The sequence below is a fragment of the Dipteris shenzhenensis genome, chromosome 4 (genome assembly GCF_047967505.1).
Source record: "Dipteris shenzhenensis isolate YYH24624 ecotype China chromosome 4, Dip_SZ_1.0, whole genome shotgun sequence".
Taxonomy (NCBI): Eukaryota; Viridiplantae; Streptophyta; class Polypodiopsida; order Gleicheniales; family Dipteridaceae; genus Dipteris; species Dipteris shenzhenensis.
In genome coordinates, this window is record NC_141599.1 from 35,367,031 (window position 1) to 35,394,417 (window position 27,387).

General features: G+C 44.0%; 1 protein-coding gene across 2 annotated transcripts in view; it reads left to right on the top strand.

The window, feature by feature from the left end:
• LOC147902770 (calcium-dependent lipid-binding family protein) overlaps positions 1–27,387 on the top strand; it is a 227,504-nt gene that overhangs the window by 12,408 nt on the left and 187,709 nt on the right. For both annotated transcript variants that reach the window (XM_087373773.1, XM_087373775.1), the window contains exon 4: positions 18,904–18,999. In XM_087373773.1, coding sequence (XP_087229899.1) covers positions 18,904–18,999 — 96 coding nt within the window. The remainder of the gene's footprint in view (positions 1–18,903; positions 19,000–27,387) is intronic.

The window sequence follows — 27,387 nt, forward strand, 5'->3', positions numbered from 1 at the left end:
AGTGAGAGGATTTGCACCCCCCTTCAATGATAAGTTCAGTGAGGTATGAAAGCTGAGATAAGACTCAGGAAGAGAATTCAGAGTGGTGGTAATCATCTCTGAATCAGGAATAATCTCATCTATGTTCAATAATTGCTCTCTGAGATCTTGTAGCTTTGTGAGGTGGACTGACATGGAGTCACCCTCTTCCATATGTGTATTACTTAACTCTCTTTTCAAGAAAGATACCCTTGCATCATTCCGGGCTGCATACATGCTTTCTAAGATATCCCACGCTGCCTTCGAGGTCTTACACGACCGGATATGCGGAATGATAAATCTTTTCACTGAAAGAGAGATGCATGACAAAGCTAAGGCATCCGGTGAATCCCATCTCTTCTGCTCTGGAGTAGTGGCTATAGCTGCACCAACAACTTGTTCTGCAGCTGCACCCTGTGCACGACCTCTTCCACCTCCTTGCTGGGGAGGGGTATTAGGTGCCATACCTGCTGGTCGGATCTCACCCCCATTCACATAATCCCTTAAATTGCGAGAAATCAGAATATTGCGTATCATAAAACTCCAGAGGGAGTAGTTGGTACCATCCAACTTGTCTTCCTGTGAAAGACCACCGAACTGGAAATCATTCTGATTTTGCTGGGCCATATCTGAGAAAGAGATTTTAGCAGATACAAGACTGAATTCCCTTATCGGGAATGAAATGCACAACTCCCAAAAAACACAGCCAAGCACTGGCTGTAAATGCAACTCAGATTTCTGCACTTGCATTGTCAGAAATCTGTCCAAGCATCAAAAAAACTCTCCAGAATCTGCCAAAAGTGCTGCAAAACACTTCAAGAAAGGCAGTATGAACTGAAATCTCCAAAATTGCTCTCCCAACATAAAAGCCCCAAAATAGGCCCGAAATTGCAACCAGAAAGGGGCAAATTGATCAAAAGCCCCAAATGTTGCAAGAATTGCGCTCTGTCTGCAAAAGCCCCAAATTTCACTGCGAAATTGCAGTGTAATCACAAAATCCCTAAATTTCTTCAAGAAATTGTACTGCAACATTGAAAGCCCCAAATTTCGAGCTTGAAATTGCAACCAGAAAGGGGCAAATTTACTAAAAGCCCCAAATTTTGCAATTATCTGCAAAGTCCCAAATTTTGTCTGCAAGATTGCAAGCAGAACCAAAAAGCCCCAAATTTCTGAAGCAGATTCTGCAACTTGATTGCAATCTCTGCAACAAACAAGATGCCCCAAATGTGCTCCAAAAAACTAAGCCAAACAATGGCTGTCTGCAAAATGTGCCTGCCAAAGATCACCTGCAAGGAAGAGCTTGTGCGCAAGTACAACCTGTACGGCCAGGTACACACTTGGAGTAAGAACTGTACAACTGTACGGCCGATGGTGTACGGACACTCAACGATGTATGGACCAGATATACCGAATGTCCTGCAGATGTACGGCGGTATGGACAGTCAACTTGTACGGATAGAGTACAGTCGATGTACGGACAGTTGCACAGAGCTGTACGGGGCCATATGCAGACAGAGAACGGGCATTGTACAGACAGAGTACGGCACTATGTGCGGATAGAGTACGGCGCTAGCAGAGTACGTTGGTACGACGCTGTATGGCGCACTTGCAGCAGGCTGTACGGCAACTGTCACACCCGCAAAATTTGTACAGCAGACTTGCGATGGTGGTACGGAAGGCGTTGCAAGGACGAGTTCACCGCAGTTCCATACAATCATACGAACTGTACGGACGACGATTGTATGGATGGCATGCTCCAACGGGAATGCAGCGTACTGACGGAATGCAACAAGAGGAGGAGCACGAACTATCCGGGCAGGAGCAGCTTGGGCTGGGAGCAGGAGCTCAACGAGGCTCTGATACCAAATGTAAGATTTGGGGGAGAGAGAGAGCAAGAGAGTGAGCTGAGAGCTGATAGCTTGAAAGCTTAGTTGCAATGAAGAGTGTGAGAGTACAATTGAAAGAGTGAGAGATAAGGTTTCCCACTGGTGGACTGCCTAGTATCATAGTCTCCAGCCCAATGTGAGTCACTGTAAGCATGCATCTGCAAGTCACCCCTGCTTGGAAACATCAAGCCAAAAGACTTTGTACCTTGCAAGTAACGGAAGATGCGTTTTACAGCCTGCCAATGCATAATCTTTGGGCTGTGCATATACCTGCTCACCTGAGAAACTGAAAATTGAATATCAGGTCGTGTATTGCAGAGATAAATGAGGCATCCAATAGCCTGACTTTAGAGTGTGACATCAATTGATTCACCCGCATCATGCATTGTAAGCTTCAGCCTCGGCTCCATGGGAGTGGACATAGGCTTGCAATCATGCATGTTGAATCTGTCCAAGAGCTTTTGAACATACTTGGACTGAGACATAACAATGCCACGTTTCTCTTAGAAATGTAACAAGCCGAAGTCTGACATATCAAATGTAGCTTTCAATTGGGCTTTGAAATCTACAATTACTTCCTCATTTGACCTGGTGAGCAGCATGTCGTCTACATAAAGAATGATGACCAAAATGTCCCCCCCATCCCTCTTGATGTAGAGGATGCTCTCAGTTGGACTATTGTGCAGCCCCTTGCTGGTTAGAAAGGCATCAATTTTGGCATACCATGCACGTGGGGCTTGTTTCAGCCCATACAAAGCTTTATTCAGCTTGCATACCTGATGTGCATTTCTTGAAATTTCAAAGCCCGGAGGTTGTTTGACATAAACCTCTTCCAACAAGTCTCCATTAAGGAAAGCTGTTTTAATGTCCAACTGATGAACACTAACTTGATGGTGGTCATTCTGGATGTAGGAGCAAAAGTCTCCTCATAATCTATGCCCTTTTTTTGAGCATATCCTTTTGCAACTAGCCTTGCCTTGTACCGATCAATGGACCCATCTGGTTTTCTTTTCACTTTGAAAACCCACCGTGTACCTATGGCATTCTTACCTGGTGGCAAATCCACAACATCCCAAGTCTGATTTTTATGAATGGACTGCAACTCATCGTGCATGGCATTCATCCAATGCACATTATCCTTTGCTTCTTCAAATGTCTCAGGCTCCTCCTCATCAAGAAGAGTACGTGCATAAGCTGATTCAACTGAAAGAGCCCCCCCCATGTGCCTTATTGCACTACAAGTTATGCCAGGCAATGGAGCCTCAAGCTTACTCTCCTTGAGAGTCTGAAGCAACCAATGCGGGACTGTTTTGGCTGCGTGTATCTCTTGAATTTCTTGCCTGACAACTTCATCCACACTTTGAGGTTGTACCAATTCAGCAAGTGGTTGAATCTGTACTTGTGGAGCTGGCGGAGGTTGCTGTAAATTTTGAGTTTCAGCGTCTGAGTTTCAGCGGGGGAACCAAATGCTATAGGAAGCATCCCCTCAAACACATCATCTGAAGAGGCCAGAATCTGAAATTCAGCATGTGTATGTGCAGAATTATCAGAGAATATAACATCTCTACTAACAAAAATCTTGCGTGTAGCAGGATTGTAGAGACGATATCCTTTGCTTTGTGGACTATATCCCACAAAAATGCATTTTAGTTCCTTATCTGACAACTTGTGTCTGAACTCCACAGAAAGTGGGCATATGCAACACAACCAAAAACTCTGAAGTGGTCCACTGAAGGCTTTCTCGCATGCCATGCCTCATAGGGAGTGATTGTCTTCAAAGCCTTTGTAGGAGCCCGATTTAAAATATAGTTGGCACACATGAGGCCTTCCAGTCAAAACCTGTGAGGCAACTTCTTACTTGTGAGCATGCATCTATCCATTTCCATGGCGGTGTGATTTTTTCGCTCAGCTTTGCCATTCTGTTGAGGTGTAAGCCTCACTGTAAGCTGATGCATAATGCCTTTTTCTTTCAGAAATGTCTCAAATTCATGAGACATATACTCCCCCCCTCGATCTGTGCGAAGTGTCTGTACCTTGAGTCCTGTCTCATTCCCAACCATAGCCACAAAGTGTTTGAAATGCATAAACACTTTTGATTTTGCCTTGAGACCATAGACCCAAGTGTAGTTGGTAAAGTCATCTATGAATGTAACAAAATAGAGATAACCCCCAAAAGCAAGTGTCCTCATGGGACCGCAGACATCACTGTGAATAAGCTGCAATTTTCTTGTAGCTTTTACTGCACCATCCTTTTTGAAGGGAAGCCTGTGCATTTTGCCAAGAATGCAACCTTCACATGCATAAGCAGGAGGCGACTCCAAAGGAGGTAATGCATCAACCATATCATGCCTTTGAAGTGTCATTAAGCTGCCATAGTTCATGTGCCCATACCTGGCTCCATAACTCCGCATTCTGCATCGCAGCAGTGGGAGTGCTAATTGATAATGCAAGATGGGATCTTTTTTCATATAGATCAAGCTGAAAAAGACCCCGATACAAAGTGCCAAACAACCTCAAAGCATAGTCATTTTCTTTGTCTCTGACTGCACACTTGTCATCATAAAAAACAACCTGAAATCCTCCTCTATTGAGTGAGGACACTGAAAGCAAATTCTTCTTTATACCTGGCACATAGAGTACATCTGAAATTCTGAAATCTGTGCCATCAGTGGATGTGAGAATAATATCTCCCACTCCACACACTAAATAAGAAGAATTATTTGCACAAGTTACCTTCTTCTTGGTGGGTGAAGAATGCAGAGTCACAAACAGACTTTTCTTGGAAGTTATGTGCTTTGAAGCACCATTGTCAAAATACCAAGTATGTAGTGTCTCATCAACACTAAAAGAGCATTCATTCTTTGAAGGATCGTAACTGCAAGTCAAGAAAGCATATGGGTCATCATCGTTAGTGGCTGTAATATCAGAACTACCCACTGAAAAATCTGAAGTGCAAGACAGAAAGGCATAGTGCTCTTCAACCAAGTTGGCTGCAACATCTCCGCCATCATGAGAATGTGGAACTGATGCATCTGATGCAGCCATACCGGAATCCCTTTTCTTCTCTTTGGCTATGCGCTTCGTGCACTCTCCAATATAATGACCTGGCTTCTTGCAATAATGATAGATGCCCTTCTTTTTCTGCTTATTTGTATCACCCTTTGCCTTATAAGAAGGCTGTCGAGAATCAGCTTTATGCTGATGTGTGGGCTGATTGGCATGTGGCTTTTGCTATCCTTTACCCTTGGGCTTGAACTTGGAGAGCATAGCATGCTCGCCAGCCCAGGTTGCCATATTTCTGCGAGTTTGTTCCTCCTGCAACAAAAGTCCCACCAACTCGTGAAAGGAGAGAGGATTGCTGCCCCCCCTCGGTGACAAATTCAGCGAGGTGTGGAAACCGAGATAGGACTCGGGAAGAGAGTTCAGAGTGGTGGTGATCATCTCGGAATCCGGAATGACTTCATCAATATTCAGCAATTTTTCCTTGAGGTCCTGAAGCTTTGTGAGGTGAGAGTTCATGGAATCTCCCTCCTCCATATTTGTATGGGAAAGTTCTCGCTTCAGAAAGGAAACTCTGGCATCATTTCTTGCTGCAAACATACTCTCTAGTATCTCCCAAGCTGCCATAGATGTCTTGCATGACCGAATATGAGGTATAATGAACCTCTTGACAGAAAGAGAGATTACTGAAAGAGCTTGTGCATTCCTAGAGTCCCATCTTTTTTGCTTTGTTGTGGGAGCTCCTGGAGCGACTGCTCCAACCACCTGTGCTGCATTTGTACCTCTAACCCTGCCTCCAGCTATAGGAGTGACAAGTGTAGTCGCTGTATCTGGTCTTGCTTCATCTCCATTAACATAATCCCAAAGATGTCTGCCAACCAAGATATTGCGAACCATGAAACAGCACAAGGAGTAGTTGGTGCCATCCAACTTATCCTCCTGTGTGAGAACCCCGAACACCTCATTGGAGTTGTTCTCAGCCATTTATACTAGAAAATATCAAAAAATACAGTAGACTGACCAAGTGAAATCCCTTCTTGGGATATAAAATGCACAAGTAAAATCTGCAAAGAAAAATCTGCCCACAGTGACAAATATTGTCACAGCCTGTCAAAGGCTCAGAATGCACTTCAATTGTCCTGCAAATGCTCTCCAAAACTTCCAAAAAACACTGCAGAATTTGCCACTGTCTGCAATGTCACTCAAAATGAGTCCAAAATTGGCTGCAACAGTCCCAAAATGCTTTTACACTGCCAAATTGCATCCGAATGCCAAAAGCCCCAATTTCTTCAGGGAAATTGCATCCAAAAGAGGGCAAATTGCCTGAAAGCCCCAAAAAATGCAAGAAATTGCTGTGTAAAGGAAAAAACCCCAAATTTCTGCAAGAAATTGCAACTCAAAAGGGTTAAATTGACTGAAAGCCCCAATTTGCAATTTATCTGCAAAAGGAGTTATATCTACTGTCAATGTGCTCAAATGTAACTCAAACTGAGTCCAAAAAGCCTGCAAAGCTCCCAAAATTGCTCTTTTGCAAAATTGCAATCCAATTGGAAAAGCCCCAAATGTTACAGCCAAACAATGGCTCAAATGCACAAAAAGGTTTGCCAAACAACCAACTGTAAATGTGTGCCCACGAATACAAAATGCCCCAAATTTTAAAATGAAATTGAGCACAACTTGGGGCAGTTTGACAAAAGCCCCAAATTTTACAAAATGCTCAACTTCCTTCTCAAATCAGCTGCCCAAATTGAAATGCACAGCTGCCTGCAACTAGTCTGCTAAGAAAATTTGCTCCGAAACAAAATAATTGTACAACAGATAATTGAACGGGCTGTTGTTGTACAAAAGTACAGCTGGTGCTGAATGGATGTACGGCTGCTGGAGGTGTATGGACGCACGGTTGACTGACGCAGCTCTGTACGGCTGGCTGACGTAGGAGTGTACGGCCAGTCAGCGCAGGTACTGTACGGATGGTAGGTACGGACTACACGTGTGGTTGTACGGCAAACTCGAAATTCGTACAACGTACGGACGTTGTACGGCTGTTCACGGGCTGATGTACGACAGGCTCTATGGCTGGAGCTTCGTCGCTAGTACGGGCGTACGGACAGGAACGTGGGCTGCTGTATGGCTGTACGGACGAACTACAAACAAGTCGGAAGAGCAGCGATGGTACTTGCAGGTCGTACGGACTGTACGTCGGGTGTTGAGCAAAGAGCAGGGAGCTGTTGAGCTAAGAGCAGGGTCTTGCTGCTCTGATACCAAATGTGAGAAAGAGAGAGAGAGAGAGCACGAGAGCTGAACGACTGTTTGCAATAGATGAAGTGAGTAATACAAGAAGTGGGATAGGTTTTGTCTAAGTGACAAAACCTTATCCTTCACTAACCGTAGTTAGTGAACTAACTATGGTTAGGGGGAAAAACCTCTAAATGAGGGAAAAGTGCCCCTAACCTCCTTATTACATTACATTGGTCACTGCTAGAATATAATAATAATTCTAACACTTTTTACATTAAAAAAAGTGTGTGCGCGTGTGCGTGTGTTCTTTACCAAAAAAAGTGTGTGTGTGTATGCTTGCACGCGCGCGCACACACACACACACACTTGCGCGCACATTTTTTTGTAGAAGCAGTATCAAGAAGAATGTACGTAGAAGCAGTATCAAGAGGAATGTACATTCATAGCTTCTCAAAAATGGAACCCAGAAATGGAAGAGCTACTACTGAGAAACTAAAAGCAGCAATAAAACACATATAATTGTGCCAGAGGAAGGTCTCCAAGAGAGTGCGCATTCTGGAGAGAGCGAAGTAAGGATGAACGAAAAAAATGATGAACATTCACCCAAGAGTGCCCGTACGGTCGAATGTTACGGGCATGATACAATGACCACAGAGCCCAACAATGAGACTAGCAAAAGAACTAAGCATAGTCTAGCAAGAGGCATATTTCCCAAACAACCCAAACAACCAGGACTGCTTGCCAAAAGAAATCCTAGGAAAACTAGCATGAAGGCCAGTCCTTAGCTTGGGAAGAAAATCATGAGTGGTAGGATAGGTCAAAGAAAGGTGCAATGCTCATATAAATAGTGCCACAAGAGAACCCGCTGCTTAAGAGGAAGTTTACTACCCAAATGGGTCAAAGACAAACCCTCCATAAAGCAAGAGACTTGTTAAGTTGCCAAAAATGATTCGATGGAGCAAGAGACTTGTTAAGTTGCCAAAAATGATTCCTATGGTGTTGGATCCAAGGTTGTGGAAGTAGTAGATGATAAGATTTCTTGGCAGAACGATCTACAAATTGAAAAGGGGAGTAATCCAGAAGTGCCCTATCAAATTTCTAGTCCAATAGAAGAAGAGTAGTAAATTGGTGAGGGATAGGCTGAATGCGCCAAATCGGCTTTTGATGCAAACCCAGACAGCATAAATCGGCTTTTGATGCAAACCCAAACAATGCTGTCTCCTGGCTTGAGTAACAGAAAGAGTGCAGCCCCAATCATGCACCAGATCCTGCAATATAGAAATACCTAGATGATGCAAGAAATACGCCTTTCTAGGCTGAAGATGGTCTAAAGGGGAACAAACACCCAGCTCCAATGAATGCTTTGCAGACGGAGACTGTTGCCAGGATCTAGGGGCAACTTGACCAATGCAAATAAGCTAGAAGCTGCTGCCAATCAGGAATCAGGCGACTAGAAAAGGGACAGCAGGAATACGACATGTAAGTGCCCAAAAATAACATTAGAAATGGCGGGAATCCAATGGCTAGAAGCATCTGTATGGAGAGAGCCAATCATGCAATAAAGGTGATAGCCCATGGCTGATGTTGCTCTTAAAAGAAGATCAAGAGCATGGCCTTGCAAGCTAACATATGAGTGATAATTGAGAATGTTCAAACCCCCATGCATCTTAGGCAAACAAACATAATTGTATTTGAGAAGACGGAGCGCCTTATGATCATATCTGGCGTGCCAAAGACATTCCATAACTTCGGGATAAAATTTCTGAATGTCCAAAGAAGACCTCCCTGGGGAATATGCAGGAAATAAAACTGCACATATGGGATATGAATGGACTGTATAATCCGAAGGTGAACATGCAGCAGCCAAGTAGACAAGTTCCAGTAATCCAGCTTACGAAAGAGCTTGTAGTACCCAAAGTCTCTCCTGTGGCAAAGAGATATGCCATCCAATAGGATAACCCAAATGGCCAGGCCACAAAAGGTGATGCCAGTGACACTCCTGTAGAGGCAAAAGTTTGGATTTAGTGAGATTTACTTTTAGCCCAGCTGCAAGACCGAACAAATCAAGTGCTTGCATAAGATGCCTAAAATTCGCTTCTGAGTTCCATAAAAATAAAAAGGCATCATCAGCATAAGCCTAGCTTACAAAAGGTGCACCTCTAGGATAATCAATGCCATGCAAACAATGCTGCGAAACTAAGGCATCCATATGCATTAATAATGGATGAATAGCAATTGCAAATAGCAGGGCAATAAGAGGAGAGAACAGAACGGTCCAAGGTCCAAGAGGAAGAGAGGGCATTAGATAAGAGGCAACAAGCTGTGCCATTTTCATAAAGCCAGTAAACTACATTTTGCATCTTGGGTCCCAAGGCCAACACCATCGTATGACATCTGCAATAAAATCCCATCTAACAATGTCAAATGCTTTTTCAATGTCCACCTGCATAATTATCCTTACCCGGGGATTTAGAGCGCACCCTAACTTAGACTGCTACTTTCAATTTGATCAATAAAAGGCACATTGAGCTCATAAGCTTCCTTTTGGGAATGAATTGGTCGATCATTTTGAAGAAAAACGTTCCGAGCATCAACCTCCACAGGTGAAATAGTAGGAGGGGCTGCAAAGATATTAAAAAATATATATTTCTGCACCATAGCATCAAGCTGTTGCCTATTCATCGTCCATGAGCCATTGTAACGCAGCACCCGATGCAAAGAATGCATATGGCGGGAAGTATAAAGGGCTTCCCATGAGCCATTTTGATGCAGGATCCGATGCAAAGAATGCATACGGTGGGAAGTATGAAGGCTTTTGAAGAAAGCCTTGGAAGAGTAGCCTGTATCCTGCATGGCTTTTTGACGAGAATGAAGCCGCCATTTTCTTAATTTCCGTTGATCTTCTCAGCCAAACAAAGAAGGGCTGCCTGAAAAGCAGATTGATCTTCAAAGGACAATGGGTGTTGCTGTGCAACCAAAGTAAAGTGCTGAATGAGAGCCTTTGCATTTACCACTTTGCCACGCAGGTCGCCTAGGTGGCATTTCCCATACTCTTTAATTAAATCCTGCATGCTCAATGAGAAACTCCAAACTCATTCTGCATTGACTGAGGTGTGCAATACAAGCCTATGAAGAGAGCCTTGACTAGAACTGTAAAGGCACGGTGCTTCAGATAAGAATTATTGACCAAGAGAAGCCTTTTACAAGGCGGCTGTACATTCTGCACTGGCAAACCAGAATGCAAGGTCATGTATACGAGAAAGTGAGCAGATAGGCTTAAAGTGTATAATCCAAAGCCATCTCAAAAAAGTTCATCAAATTGTGCCGCATGGAGCATATACGATTGATCCAATTGGGCCCAATATTGAGTGAATGAATTATGATGGAAAGTGTAGCCAACAGTAGCAAGCGTAAGATGTTGCCATAAATCATGCAAAGTGTCAGACAAGATCCCTTTCTCTTCGCATCATGTGAGATCGATGAGTACTACTATTTGCAATATCAGGAGCGTTGTTAAAATCTTCACATATGAAAGCATTACCCCTGTAGGGGTAATGTGGTAGACAATGCCAGATTTCAGCCCGGAAGGGGCATAAATTGAAGCAAATTCATAAGTCTCCCCATTTATCATGCATCTGACAAGGAGATAACGACCATGCGGTCATTGTATGCCAACTGGGCTGTAATCGTGATGAATCAGCATAGCAACCTCTGAAATGACCAGCATAAAATATGTGAAATCTTGAAAAGAAACCTTCATGGCCTGCAAAAGAGCGCTGATTATGTTCTTGCAAACAGACAGTATATAGTTTGTGAATAGTGATGCAATCCCAAAGCAGCCTCCATTTATTTATATTATAGAGGCCCTGAACATTGTATGTGAAGCATTTGATCAGTATGTACATACGTACAAACAAGAAGATGTAGCATAACATCAAAGATCGCTGTGCCAGCCAGAATATTCCTGATAGAAGTAGGGCCAGGGGAATACACAAGATTCTCTAATGGTATAGCTGCCATAAGTGGTAAATACAGTGGTTCAGCATGACCACTGTGCGCCAAGGCCTACCAACTCAAATCCATCAACCACCGGAGTCTCCTCGGAGGAGGATGCATTTTCCGTCCAATTTTTATTAGCCATCGTCCTTGGCTTGAATAATTTTTTAGGCGACTACCAAGAAGCTTTTTCTCCAGCTGGCATTTTGATCCTTGCCTTGGAAGGGGTAACTTGCATTTTAGCCTTGCCTTTTTCTGCCATTGAGGGGGAGATGGATATCCTGAACCACGAGTGTGTGGCACTGCTGTAAGCTTTGCCAAAGAAGCATCATTCGGGCATGCAGTAGCAGGGGGAGGCTTCAGAAACTTGTGGACATTCAGATTGCACATTCAGATTGCATATGTCCAAATTTGCCACATTCAAAACAAGAACCTGCAACTTTACACCATTTCGATTTGAAAAAACTTGTTGGGATGGCAGTCCTGCCATATCAACATGAAGAGCCATATGTGCTAGATAAGGCGATGCAGGCTTGCAATATAAAGGTAAATCCACCACCTCAATGCATACATGGCATCTATGACGAATAAGACTTTGATCGCGACGTCCATGGATAAACATGCACCAACTGATTTCCAAAAAAGAGAGGAGATTTTGCCAAGACCTGTTGCTTATATTGGGCATCCATGAAAATTACCTCATAGAATCCTCTATCGGCCTTATAACAGCCCTCAACAAAACAGCCCTTAAGCAGGGATATCAACCATTGTGCCACATCTCCTGGAAATAACAGTACCACTGTTTGTTGAGCGAAGCTCATGACAGGTGCATACAAAACCTGATTCGGACAAAAACTCGAAACTCAAAGGGACTGGAACTCAAGCTTGATTTATTTCTAGAAAACCTTCCTGCAAAGTATCAACAAAGGGTTGCAGCTTGGGATTAATAAAGACTTCTGACTGGGCTTGAGGAAGGTCTCCATGGGAATGAACATCCTGAAGAGACCCAAACAAAGAAGCTTGAAAATAGGGAAAGACTTTCACTAAAGAGTGCTCATACATTCGAATGATATGAGCACAATACAATGACTAGAGAGCCCAATAGCAACACCATGAGAAGAAGTGATCATGGTCTGGCATAGCAACATGTCTGCCAAACAACCAAAACTGTTTCCCAAACAAAGTCTTGGGAAAGCTTGCAAAGTATCAGCAAAGGGTGGCAGCGTGGGATTAATAAAAGACTTCTGACTGGGCCTGTGGAAGGTCTCCATGGGAGTGAACATCCTGAAGAGACCGAAACAAAGAAGCTTGAAATTAGGGAAAGACATTCACTAAAAGAGTGCTCATACAGTCGAATGGTATAAGCATGATACGACGACCAGAGAGCCCCATAGCGACACCAGGAGAAGAAGTGATCATAGTCTAGCATAGCAGCGTGTCTGCCAAACAACCAAAGCTGCTTCCCAAACGAAATCCTGAGAAAACCAGCTCGAAGTCCTGTCATCAATTTGAAAAGAAAAACACGAGCGGCGAGCCATAGGATAGGTCCCAAATAGATGTAAGACTATCTCTTGCGGAGGAGAACAAGTGGGGCAAGCCGAAGAAGCAATGCGCCTGGCAACCAAGAAAGATCCCACTGGCGAAGGCCCCCCCCCCCCCCCCCCCCCCAAACACGCACACACACACGCATGCACAGAGCAAAAGCAAATGGTCACAAGACTAGTTCACAAAACTTGTAGTCCTATTAATAATACATGAACAAGAATAGATCTCTTCTACTAGAAGATGCTGCCCTCTTCTACTAGAAGATGCTGCCCAAATCAGGCTGGAGCAAAGAGTGCATGAGTGCCAAGCACGCTCTCCCACATTGAAGGTTAGTAGCCACCAATGCTTCTCAAAGGATGTATGAGCTAATGGATGAGTAGAGGGGGGTGCAACCTCTACTTATACTGGAGGGATGAGCTCCATATTACCCATCATTAAGGTCAAGCTGGAGCCAACTTGGGACAGCCAGCCAGCTACATGGCCAACTTTGCATGACAAGGAGCTTGCCCTCTAGCAGTTGAAGGTCGATTGACATATCGCATGGTCGAACATGGCTGTCCTACCACGTGTGACCTGCTTTTTGGTTGCCTGTTCTTGGGACTTGATTCAGCTTGTCTTTGCTTGGTAGTGTGGTTGGCACGTGGCTGATGCTATTGATCAATGTGGTGCTCTCAAATGCTGTCATTGGATGCTCCTCATATGGGGTCCTTGTAGATTGAGCCACTATGGACTTGCTTAGAGCCCTAAGGGTGGTTGAATGTCAATTGGCTATAGCAGGTACTCATGTGAATCTTCATTGTGTCTCTTTATGAAGATGTTATCTATGTTCTCCTAGGTTGAGCAATCCTTCTCACAAAACACCATAGTCTTTGCTATGGCAATGCAATTCTGATTGTTGCACATCAAGAGGGGTGCATCTGCTTATCGCTCTTCAAGATTGTTGCATCATCTTGAGAAGAAATGCTTGTCATCCAAGATCATCTCAACCAAACCGCCATGTGCTTCGAAATTGAAGTGGTTTGGTACTTTAGAAAGAGCTACTATTGATCGCTTCTTGCCAAGCCAAGGTATACAACCTTCTGTAGTAGTAGTTTAATGCAACCTCTTAGTATTACTATCATTGCCCAATGTGGCTCCTAAACTAATACATATTTATTGCTGTAAGTTTGTGTGCCCTTAATATATCTAAGAAACAATTCAAGTCCAATCTTTGAGAGATTCTTCTCAGCTTAGTGAGGATTTGCCAATAGTAAAGTTGATGTCAAATTGAGTTTTGGATAGGTAAACAAGGCTTTTAATCAACCTGTGATACTCGTCGATGTCTACCACCAAGTGTGTGTCATCTTTGCATGTGCCTTAGTTGGAATGGTATATGATTTGCATTTGCTCGATCTTGATGGATTGAAGAATCTCATCAACACACTTTTGCCAAGAAATAAAGTGCTTTCAAGTCTTTGGTGTAGCTTAGGGGGAAGGCAAAATTATGTTGTTCAAGATTTGTTTGTTGGAGATATTAGTCAAACAGTGTGTTGGTGTGTAGTACTAGTCTATGTGTGTGAGTCTTGTGTGAGTGCCACGTGTCATCATGGGACTTATCCCATATGCACTAGGTGCTAGTGTGTGAGTGAGTTGCCTATATAACGCTTGTACTTCACTTGTCTTGTCACACTTGATGAATGAATGTCCTCACACCGTAACTCTCTCTCTCTCTCTTCCTTCTCCACGTTTCTAACATGGTATCAGAGCCACCTTCCATAGCTGCTGCCACGTCACTCTTGCCCTAACCCTAATTCTGCTTCAGCCCTTCTTCCTGCAGCCGCCTCAGCCCTGCTCCATTTCGCCCTATTCTACCTCCTTTCTTGCAGTCATTTGCTTCCGTCTCTGCCAGCCCAGAGCTCGCCTCCATTGCTGCCTTATTCGAGAGCTTTTGGAGCTTTGGGCGCTGCTTCACGGCCTTTATTGCTTGCTGGTCGACAGTTTCTGCAAGGCGTGTCTGCACATAAGGTTCCCTAAGGCTGTTTTGCAGTTCTCCATCGCCGAATCTGGGGTTCCTAGGCCGCTGCAGCATAGCCGACCACCTATTCGAGGCTTTGAAGGGATTTCCGAGCATTTCTAAGCTGCTCTTGCATAGCCGCCTTCAACAGAGATAGCTCGGGGCTGCTTATTGGCTTCCAGATCACCTACAGCAGCCGTTTCTCATTGTGGTGGCCTGCTACAGCATTCGGAGCTGTTCTAGAGAGCCGCCTGATACATTTCGGACCTGCTGTTGCGCTTTGGTACACCTCCACACCTGCTACAGCATCTCTGTGTGCTTTGGAGCTATTCTGCTGAGCTGCTTTACGATTTCAAGGCAGGAAGCCGCTCTTGCCTCTCCTATTGATTATGCATTTGCTTCCACAAGCAAATGGAAGACCAACAAGAACATTATTTGCAGGTTTTGCAAGAGGAAAGGACACATTGAAGCCCATTGCTTCAAGAAGAAAGCACAAGAACAAGAGAAGCATCATGCCAATCTTCTGGCTGAAGACGAAGCTGAACGTGAAGAGCCCCTGGAGGAGATACATGCAGCTACAGCAGAGGCTCATGGCCTCTCTCTTGACGACGAGGATCCATTTGACCAGGGTTGGGCTTTCTAGGCCCCTATGCTATGTGTGTTTGTGTTGAGTCAAATAAAGGTTCTCAGCCTTGAGTTGTCCCTCTAAATTGAATGTATTTGGAATCAATTTTAGGTACTCTGCCTTGGGTTGTCCCCCAAAAATGAATGTATTGTCTTTTACTTTGGTTGATGGTATTGACCACCCAGTTCAGAGTAAGGGGGGATGGCGAGTGATGGTTTGCCCTTGCTGGTCGCAAGTTGATTGAGAAGTCACTATCACACGGGAGGTGTTGGATAGTTGGACTTGCTCTTTGCAGTATTGCGGTGGAGGGGGGATTGATCTACTCTTGCGTGTTGGCTCTCACACTCTTTGCTTTGAAGGGGGGTGTTGGAGATATCAGTCAAAGAGTGTGTTGGTGTGTAGTACTAGGTGATCTAGTCACTTGTCATCATGGGACTTATCCCATATGCACTAGGTGCTAGTGTGTGAGTGAGTAGCCTATATAAGGCTTGTACTTCACTTGTCTCGTCACACTTGATGAATGAATGAAAGCCTTCTTCATGTCTTCATTTGAGCATTATTTCCTCACAGCCTAACTCTCTCTCTCTCTCTCTCTCTCTCTCTCTCGGGCAACAGGATCAGATTTTTTATTTGCAACAGGTAGTGAGAGAGCTGCGATTGGAGCTGACAGAAGTAAATGCCCGACTTCACATCCTGGAAGGGCCTGGTAAGCAGGCAGTAATTGATGAGGCTGTAAAATCTTGTAAGGATTTCCCCCCTACCCCGTAGCTAGTCTCTATAGTCAAAGATCTTGTTCACACTGAAGTACAAATTGCTAAGAAGGAAGTGATTGTAGAAGTGGACAACAAAGCAAGTTAGTCTAATATCCAAGCAAAGATTAAAGAACACGAAACTAGATGTAATAATGCGCTGAAGATTAGAATAGGGGGGCTCCAAGAAGATTGGTACAAAGAGAAGGACACATATAGTGAAATATTGACAAAGATCAAATCAAGCTTGCCCAACATTGAATGGGTGAATGATGATGAGGAGGATGATGATGACTCCAGGCCAGCTTCTATTTTGCACTATAGAGGACATGCAATCCTTACATCGAAGTCAAAAGAGATGCGGATCAAACTTCTTTGACAATCTTATAAGCTGAAGGGCACCAAAGTATGGATAGCAGAGGAGCTTACTTAAACTCAACTCAAGTTTAAGGCAACTGAATTAGCTAAAGTCAGGGCTGCTAGAAAGGATGGAAAATGGGCAGTTTACCGTGAAGGCGTAGCACTAATCAGAGAGTTTAAATCAAAACCAAAAGACTCTCAGTCTTAAATTGATGTATGGCTGTTTACTCTTCTAGAATATCATGTAGGTACTCTAAATAATTGGGGTTGCTTTTTGCACTCCTTGGGAGCTGCCATATGCCCTCCCTAAAGCAGATGTACTAGAGGGTTTCTTGCTGTCCCATAGACCTTTTGGTCTCCAGTGGACGTTAATAGACTTTCTTTCTTTCTTTCTTTCCTTCTTTCTTTTCTCTTCCTTCACCATGTTTCTAACATTGTCATTTCGAACTCTATTGTTGTTGGTAGAGATTGGGTCTTTGTGATCTTTTCCATGTGGTCTTTTATTGCAATGAAACCATCAACATAAAGAACGAGTACAACCTCCCTCCCTCCCTTGCTTTTGGGAGAAAGGTTGGTGTTGAAAACTCTTGAACAACCTTATGAGTTTGATCTTGAATTAATGTGTGTACTTTGCCATTAAGGTGTGTTTTAGTGCGTAGGGTGCCTTTCAAGGCTTTTAAACTTTGATCATTGTAGCCTCAAAACTTGGAGGTTGTTCCATATACACCTTCCCTTCTAGATCTCCATTCAAGGAGGTAGAAGTACTATCCAATGACTGTCTGGTAGGTGTTAGCATACTCCTTTGAGGGTGTTCCATATACACCTTCCCATCTAGATCTCAATTCAAGAAGGTAGAAGTACTATCCAACGACTGTCGCGATAGGCAGCAGCATTTCTATTAGACCAAATGTAGTCGTATTCCTTCCCTTATGCATACCGTTTTTCTACTAGTCTTGCTTTCTACATCTTAGAGAGCCATTGTACTTTTAAAGTTTAAACAATAATATATTCCTTTCAAAATGGCCAAAAGGCGATCGCAACAGAGGTGGGAGAGTAATCTCCATCCCACGAACTCCGCAAAGAAATAAAAAATAGGCATATTTGGGGAGAATCAATCAATCCCCAGCCTATCAAGAACAACAAAAACACCTACAACCTAGTGTAGAAGTAGATGGAGCATGTCCCAAACACCTACAATCCCTTTCCAATTTGTTGACGGGATGGCAGAAGCCCTCCAATGTTGCAGCTAGGGCAGGTTAAAAAATGGGAGAGAAGAAATTTCACGCCCTTCCCGAAGAGTGTTGGTAGGCAAGGGAAGTAGGGGGGAAACAAAGAGCTGCACGTGAAGTAGAGGGATCTGTTGCTTCCGAACTCGAAACAAAACACTTCTATAGACCATCTCAGCCACATTCAGATCTGGAGACAAAGCGGATCGGCTGCTCAAAGAATGACAACCAAGAGGACCAAGAGCAACGTCTGAGTATGAAGATGGAGTAGGTCGACCAGCGCAAAAGGAGCTGTGACCAAGAGGACCAAGTCTCATCTGGATGCGAAAGAAAAATAGGTTGACTAGCCACCACCACGAGCGATAGCACGAGGGACCAAGGCTAAAAGGGCCAAGGAGGGGGGTAAGGAGGGGAAGGGGTGGCACGAGCCTAAGCCCAGCGCTGCCCCTACTTAGGAGAAACGGGAGCGACGACGAAAGCGGCGCGGTAGGAGAAAAGAAATTATACCAGAGGTGGGAGAATAAGAGCTCTATTCGTGACCTCTTCATTATGAAAGAAAAGCCAAGGGGGTGGTCTATCGTGCCATGACATCCCAAGTGGTGTCAAATGGAAAAAAAAGGGAACAATCCTAGGTCCTCATAAATGAGATCAATCTCTCTTGCGCTATTGCAGAGGACGCAATACATCTCTCCCACACTGACTCTTGATGATGAAAATACGGTTTGCCCACATAGAAGCTAGTATACCAGCCGAAGTAGATGGTTGGTCGCCTAAAACATGTTCACATCTCGAATACCAGATCCGCTACAATGTAATGCGGGATACTACCTCCCAAGCTGAACCCATCGGACTTTTGAAGACTAATGACTTTGTGTCATGCTAGAATGACCGGCAGATTTCAAGCTTTATTGTGGTTCTTACCCTCATTAGAACATGTATGCATAGTACACACATGCATGTGCGTGTGAACACACACACACACACATCGATGCAATGCATGCATAGATGCTTTTTTTGGCCAGAGGGGGGGAGGGGCATGCTGATGTTGGTTATGATTTCAATTTTAAAAGAATGCATTGCTCCCATGCAATGGCATCGACATTTTTAGCCCATAGTTTGCCATGATAGCCTAGTGTTATGTTTTTTTGATGTCTACTTAACAATGACACTTTTGTGTTGATTAAGAATTTTCCATTGAGATTGCTTGTGATGAAAGTAAATTGGAAGGTTGTGTTTTCTGGTTTCATAAAGTGAATTTTATGTGCAGGTTCCTTGGAATCGTCTTGGAAAAGAATCAGTTGTAGTGCTTTTGGATCGCATATTCATTCTTGCTGAGCCTCTTCAAGATGAAAGGTCTTGCAAGGTACATAAATTCTTTATATCTCAATATTTTATTATCTAAATTGCATAATCTAGGAATGCTAGATTATATTTTGTCAAATCGCAATGTGGAAGCTAATAGAACAAACATAGAGTGGGCATACACAACACGCAAATATGAGAGAGAGAGAGAGAGAGAGAGAGAGAGAGAGAGAGAGAGAGAGTTTATTAAAAGTCTTTAGAAGACCAAAGGGTCTATGAGACTAAAAGAAACTCGTAAGGGGTGGAGCCACTAAGAGGGCATCAATACCCATGATGAAAACAAAAGAAAACCATAATCTTGATCATAACAGTGCCGATAGAGAGAGAGAAAACTCTCCGAGCTCATGAAGTGGGAGCCCGTGTGTCACATTCACTAGGGTCAAGCCCAAGTGGCAGTGACAACTGGCTGCGTAGTCAGCAAATCGCAGCATATCTGGCAAGCTTTGGAGGTTCCTAAGGGCAACAGACAGTGTGGACGGAGGGCAATAGGGGCACCTTGCATAGGCAGCCCCAAGTCCTTCCTGAAATGGTCCAAAAGGGCCTGGTTTTATAGGCAAGGGCTAGCAGCCCGGTCAGCCAAAACCGACCAGCCAATTGGTTGTGTTGGCCCAAGGTTGGCTGGTTACCAGCCCTATATAAGGCGCCCTCAGCCCCCCTTTTCACTCACTCAGCCCTCCTCAGTTCAGGATCCAGCTCCCAGCCACCAGCAGCACTTCCAGCAAGCATATGAGTGAGGTTTGGGTGTAGTTCCACAGCATAGTTCTATCTCCCACATGTCGTAGTTAGGGAAGTGGTATCAGCACAGTTTTGTATGCCGATTTGGCAACCATGTGTAACTAAAGTAGTGTACTATAGTTAGGCAGATCTCTTGTATCTCTCTTGCTTGAGTTCTCCTTGTATGGTCATCTATGTTTCCACTCAGCTAGTCTCCGCATGCTACATTGGTATCAGAGTAGTATGGTTCCTTCTTGATCTGAAGTAGGTTGGAGGGAATGCTGGCAGCATAGCTTAGTTATGGGGACTCAGTTAGCATAGGAGGGAGCATGTCTGGGATATTATTTTGTATTTTGTCCCTACCCCGGACTAGTGGTAGTACCATACTTCCATTAGCCTTTCCCTCCCAACTTTCATCGCGCATCGGGCCGGCTCCCAAGACATCTCGTATCTATGCCTAGCGGGTCGTTTCTCTCAATGGTGGGGGGCGTGGTCTCCTGATCCCTCAGGCTGACGGTCTCCCCTGAGTATGTCTGCGATGGGTTGGACCACCATCATGTGTGCCTTGGTCCGTCTCTGCAAATCTGGCTGCTAGCCCACTTAGCCCTCGACTCAATTATGTCCAGGGGCGGACTCAAAGTGTGAAAGTCTGTAACTTGTCGCTAGGCATGGTCTAGTTCAGTCGAGGGGCCACTGTCTCCTCCTGCTCTCTAATGTGGCGCATCAAGGTCTCTCTATGTCGTCGCATCTCCATCAGATAGAGACTGATGCAGACCTGGTCGTGTAAATGGATCAGCTCGGAGATAGGCCAAAATTCGTGTCCCTCTTGAAATAAGCAATGGTATCGTCTTCTGATCTCGTAGTACATAGGGCAAGTACAAAGGAAATGCTCCTGTATCTCCATCTCCTCTAGGGTGCATAGTCTTTAGATCCGTTGCTCTTCGGGTGTACTTGTGGCTCTCCCAGTCTCAATCCTCAGTTGATGGGACGAGATCCGTATCTGTTAGATGACAATCCTTAGGGCATATGAGACTTGTCTGTCCTCCAAGTACCTAGGTCTGATAATCACTCCATCCGTCGATACTCTAAGGAAATGGTCATGGTAGAAATGGATCTTGGTGGGGAACTCTTGGGCTCCTCCCCAAGTTCGCGATGTGTGGAGCTAGAGTAGGTCCAACCGTATGATACGGTTGATCTCATCCCGTGGAATCAGGTGATGTAATGAAGGTGGGAAATAGCAGGGAATTAGGTGGGAAAAAAGAAGGGAAATTGGTGGTGAGATAGGAGAAAGAAGGGGGACTATATAAGTCAGTCCCTAATGATTTGTATGGCACTTTTTTTCATGTGACATCTAATCCTATCTACTCTCCCTCCTCCTTCCTGCTACGTGCTGCCCATGCTCACACTCTCTCTCTCCTCCCTCTCTCTCTCTCTCTCTATCCCCTCATCCTTCTCTCTCTTCCTCTCTCCTTTTCCTTCTCCTCTCTTCTCCTCCCTTCCTTTTGCTATTTTTTCGCCATCTCCAAATCTGCCCCTTCCCCCTTTTAGTTCTTGCAGAGAATTAGGGGCATTTTGTATTCGCGGGCAGACATTGCAGTTAGTTTGCAGGTGTTGAATAAATTTGGGGCTTTTGCAGGCAAAGTGTAAATTTTGCAACATTTGGGGCTTTCAGACCATTTGCCCTCTTTTGTATGCAATTTCTCACAAGAAATTGGGGCTTTTCCATTTGGGTTGCAATTTTGCAGTTAAAAGAGCATTTTTGAGGTTTGCAAGCAGTTCTGGACTCGGTGTGAGTCAATTTGCAAACATTTGCCTTTTTTTTTGGTAGATTCTATTTGCAGATTTTTGGGCATTAAGCATAGCATTGTGGTGCATTTCGAGCCTTTGATAGGCTGTGAGAGTATTTGTCACTGTGGGTAGATTTTACTTGTGCATTTTGCATCCTAGGAAGGGATTTTACTTGTTTAGTTTGCTGTATTTTTGAGTTTATCTGGCAAAACTGACTCAAAACAACCCAAATGAGGTGTTTGGAGTCTTCACACACGAGGATAAGTTGGATGGCACCAACTAGTCCTTGTGGAGTTTTATGGTTTGCAACATCTTGGTTGGCAGACATCTTTGGGATTATGTCAATGGAGATGAAGTAAGGCCAGATTCTGTGGCTACACCTGTCACTCTTACAGCTGGAGGTAGGGGTAGAGGTCAAAATGCAGCACAAGTAGTTGGAGCTGCTGCTTCAGGGGCTCCCACAACAGAGCTCTATCACAAGCTCTGTCAAGTGATTTCTCTCTCTGTCAAGAGGCTCATTATTCCTCACATTCAGTCATGCAAGACATCAAAGGCAGCTTGGGAGATATTAGAGAGTATGTTTGCAGCAAGAAATGATGCAGCAAGAAATGATGCCAGAGTTTCCTTTCTAAAGTGAGAGGTCTCTCATGCGCATATGGATGAGGGAGATTCCCTGAATACTCACCTCACAAAGCTTCAAGCAACTGCTGAATATTGATGAAGTCATTCCGGATTCAGAGATGATTACCACCACTTAGAATTCTCTTCCGTCCTATCTTGGTTTCCACCCCTCGCTGAATTTGTCATTGAGGGGGGGCAGCAATCCTCTCTCTTTTCACAAGTTGGTAGGACATTTGTTGCAGGAGGAGCAGACACGAAGAAATATGGCAACCCGGGCTGGCGAGCATGCCATGCTTTCCAAGTTCAAGCCCAAGGGAAAAGGGCAGCAAAAGCAACATGCCAATCAGTCCGCACATCAGCATAAAGCTGATTCACGACAGCCCTCTTATAAGGCTAAGGGTGATGCAGATAAGCATAAAAAGAAGGGCATTTGTTACTATGCAAGAAGCTAGGTCATTATATTGGTGAATGCAAGAAGCGCATAGCTAAAGAAAGGAAAAGGGATTCAGGTATGGCTGTGTCAGGTGCATCAGCTCCTCATTCACATGATGGGGGAGATGTTACAGCCAACTTTGTGGCAGAGCACTATGCCTTTTTGTCTTGCACTTCAGATTTTTCAGTGGGTAGTTCAAATGCTACAGCCACTAATGATGACGACCCTTATGCTTTCTTGACTTGCAGTTACAATCCTTAAAAGGATGCATGCTCTCTCAACGTCAATGATACACTGAATACTTGGTATTTTGACAGTGGTGCTTCAAAGCACATCACTTCTAAGAAGAGCCTGTTTGCATTTTTGCATCCTCCACCTACTAAAAAGAAGGTGATGTGCGAAAATAATTCTTCTTATTCAGTGTGTGGAGTGGGGGACATTATTCTCGCATCCACTGTAGGCACAGATTTCAGAATTTCAGATGCTCTCTGTGTGCCAGGTTTAAAGAAGAATTTGCTTTCAGTGTCCTCTCTTAATAGAGGAGGATTTCAGGTTGTATTCGATGATGCTAAGTGTGCAGTCAGAGACAGAGAGAATGACTATGCTTTGATGTTGTCTGGCACTTTGTGTCAGGGTCTTTTTCAGCTTGATATATATGAGAAAAGATCCGATCTTGCATTTTCAGTGAGCACTCCCATTGCTGCGATGCAGAATGCGGAGTTATGGCATGCCAGGTATGGGCACATGAGCTATGGCAGCTTAATGACACTTCAGAAGCATGCTATGGTTGGCTCATTGCCTCCTTTAGAGTCACCTCCTCCTCATGCATGCGAGGGTTGCATCCTTGGCAAGATGCATAGATTTCCTTTCAAGAAGGATGATGCAGTGAAAGCTACTTGCAAATTACAGCTTATTCATTGTGATGTCTGCGGTCCCATGAGGACACCTGCTTTTGGGGGTTATCTTTATTATACTACATTCATAGATGACTTCACCAACTACACTTGGGTCTATGGTCTTAAGGCAAAATCAGAAGTGTTTATGCATTTCAAACACTTTGTGGCTATGGTTGAGAATGAGATAGGACTCAAGGTGCAGACACTTCGCACAGATAGAAGGGGAAGTATATGTCTCATGAGTTTGAGGCATTTTTGAAAGAGAAAGGCATCAGGCATCTGCTTACAGTGAGGCTTACACCTCAATAGAATGGCAAAGCTGAGCGCAAGAATCGCACTCTTATGGAGATGGATAGATGCATGCTTACTAGTAAAAAGTTGCCTCACATGTTTTTGCTTGAAGGCCTCATGTGTGCCAACTATGTTTTGAATCGGGCTCCCACAAAGGCTTTGAAGACAATCACTCCCTATGATGGGAGAAAGCCTTCAGTGGATCACTTCAGAGTTTTTGAGTTTTTGGTTGTGTTGCATATGCCCACGTGCCTGTGGAGTTTCGACATAAGTTGTCAGATAAGGCACTTAAATGCATTTTTTTTGGGTATAGTGTACAAAGCAAAGGCTATCGTCTCTACAATCTTGCTTCATGCAAGATTTTTGTGAGTAGAGATGTTATATTCTTTGAAAATTCAGCACACACACATGCTGAATTTAATATTCCAGCTTCTTCAGATGATGTTTTTGAGGGGATGCGTCCTATAGCATTTGGTTCCCTAGCTGAGGTTCCTGCTGAAAATTAGAATTTACAGCAACCTCCTCCTAATCCACATGCCCCAATTCAGCCACATGTTGGTTTTGTACCTCGATAGGGTGTGGATGAAGTTGTGAGGCAAGAGATTCACGAGATACACGCAGCCAAAACAGTCCCAAATTGGTTGCTTTAGACTCTCAGGGAGAGTAGTCTTGAGGCCCCATTGCTTGGCAGGTTTCGTAGTGCAGTAAGGCACGCAAGGGGGGCTCTTTCAATTGAGACAGCTTATGCAGGGACTTTTCTTGATGAAGAGGAGCTTGACTCTTTTGAAGAAGCAAAGGATAATGTGCATTGGATGCATGCCATCATGCACAATGAATTGCAGTCCATTGGTACCAATGGCATGCTTACCTGGTGGCAAATCCAGAACATCCCAAGTCTGATTTTTTTCAATGTGGGTTTTCAAGGTGAAAAGAAAGCGAGATGGGTCCATTGACAGGTACAAGGAAAGGCTAGTTGCCAAAGCCTATGCACAGTAGAATGGCATAGATTATGAGGAGACTTTTGCTCCTACACCCCGGATGACCACCATACGGTCAGTTATTGCCATTGCTGAAATTTTGTTTGGAATGTCCATCTGTTGGACATCAAAACAACTTTCCTTAATGGGGACTTGCAGGAAGAGGTTTATGTCAAACAACTTCTTGGATTTGAACTTTCTGGCAATGCACTTCAGGTTTGCAAGCTTAACAAAGCTTTATATGGGCTGAAACAAGCCCCACGTGCATGGTATGCCAAGATTGATGCATTCCTGGCAAGTAAGAGGTTACATAATAGTCCTACGGAAAGCACCCTCTACAGCAAGAAGGATGGGGGGTCATCATTCTTTATGTAGATGACATGCTGCTCACAGGGTCGAATGAGGATATAATTGCAGATTTTAAGGCTGAGTTGAAAGCTGAATTTGACATGACAAATTTGGGCATGTTAAATTTTTATTTGGGGATCTAGTTTATACAAGACAAGCGTGGCATCGTTATGTCTCAATCCAAGTATGTGTAGAAGCGCCAATGTGGTGTACAAGGTAGTGATCAATCACCAAAAGGATATAAGTTTAGGGCACTGCAAAATGCCTCAAACTTCTCACATGGAAGTGCTTTGGTGAAGATGTCTGCGACATTGTCATGTGTGGACACATGGATCATACTGATCTCCCCTGCATGTAACTTCTCTCATGAACCTCAATGTGCTTCGTGCGAGCATGAAACACAGGATTCTTTGCCACTGCTATAGCACTCTGACTATCAGTGAGAATTGGAGAAGGACCCTCCAATAAGAGACGAGATCAACGAACAAACGTCGTAGCCAAACACATTCAACTGTCGCTGTGAAAGCTGCCTTGTACTCAGCTTCACATGAGGAAGTAGCCACTGTAGATTGCTTCTTGCTCAGCCAAGAAATGAAAGCTTTGCCCAAAAAGAAACAATTACCACTAGTGGACTGTCTGGTATCATAGTCTTCAGCCCAATCTAAATCACTGTAAGCATGCATCTGCAAGTTACCCCCCCTGGGAAACATCAAGCCATAAGACTTTGTGCCTTGCAAGATGCGTTTTACAGCCTACGAATGTGTTGTCTTTGGGCTGTGTATATATCTGCTCACCTGAGATACTACATATTGAATATCGGGTCTTGTATTGCACAAGTATATGAGGCATCCAACAGCGTGACTGTAAAGTGTGACATTGATTGATTCACCTGCATCATACATAGTAAGCTTCAGCCCCGGCTCCATAGGAGTGGCAATAGGCTTACAATCGTGAATGTTGAACCTATCCAAGACATCTCCAATCTAACAGAATCTAGTCAGTCATTTTCTGCTGCATATTTTTAGTTTTGTGGTTCATTGTTTTATGTAGTATTGCAAAAGAAACTGGAGACAGTTGAGTGATCCCTCCATTGCTCCAGGGAGCAGCAGTAATCGTTTCTTCTAACTTTCCACACATCTCTTCAATCTCTACCTTTGTTGTTCTGGTCTCTCAGAGCTCTAATGAACTCAATGAAGCCAATGCCTTTTTGCATGAACCTGCTGCCACTTCTTTTGTTGGCGCAGTAGTTGTCGTCTGTCTTTTGCAGATGTCTGCTTTGATTGTATGCCAAGTAGGTACATTGGCTGTACTCTATAGATGCTTGTAGATCTTTGTCCACGTTGCTTCCTTACAACTCAAAAGAAAGTATCTCAGAAATGACACATGTACTACACAATCTTGTCTTCAAGTTAGAATTGGCCTCTTTATGGGATTATGGTTTATTCTTCACATACACACCCACAATTTTGTCTTCAAGTTAGAATTGGCCTCTTTATGGGATTATGGTTTATTCTTCACATACACACCCACAGGGCCTTCATGGCACTTCCACTCTCTAGATTGGTTATGACAGCCTCATTTCAGCATGATTGTGAGAGCATATGTTTATAGAAAACAATGGTCTGCATCCATGGTGGGGATGTCACTATTGGTAGCCCCTATATGGACGATGGAATGGATGGTTTTTAACAAGCATGAGGGAGCGTAGAAGCTGCACTGTTTGCTTTGCTTTCACATGTTGCGTTGGAGCTGTTTTGCACAATCATCTAGATATATGTTTTGAGAATATGTTACTTTTTTGTGCCATTGCATTGGTGTCTAGGATGGTTGAGAGAAGAAGGATTTCCAGACACAATACACTTCCAAATTTATGGAGGTTAAGGCACAATTATGGGCCATCAGAAGCACAAACTTCACATATTTGTAAACATGCTTTTTGAAGATGAAGCCCCATGGAAAGGTGTATCAACTTACGTATCAGGATGCAATTTTAAGAACTGTATCAGTCAATCGAAATGCTTTCGTCCACAAGTGTAGTGCTTTGGCTAGACTAGAGCGGCAGTGTTTCCAGGTGCACTTTCAGGATCCACCGACGACGGGTTGGGTTTTTGACACACTAGTGCGGCCGACTGCCATGTATGCAACACCTTTTTGGGGATGCGATCTTCCGATGACAGATTGGAGGAGCTTTGAGCGGCTACAGGCGACGATGGGATCCAGGATGATCCGATGTAAGCCCTCAGTTCCACATGAGATAGTAGAGGCAGAGTTCGCTATGACACCTCTCCAAGTTGATGCCATCTTTCAGACAGTGACTTTTA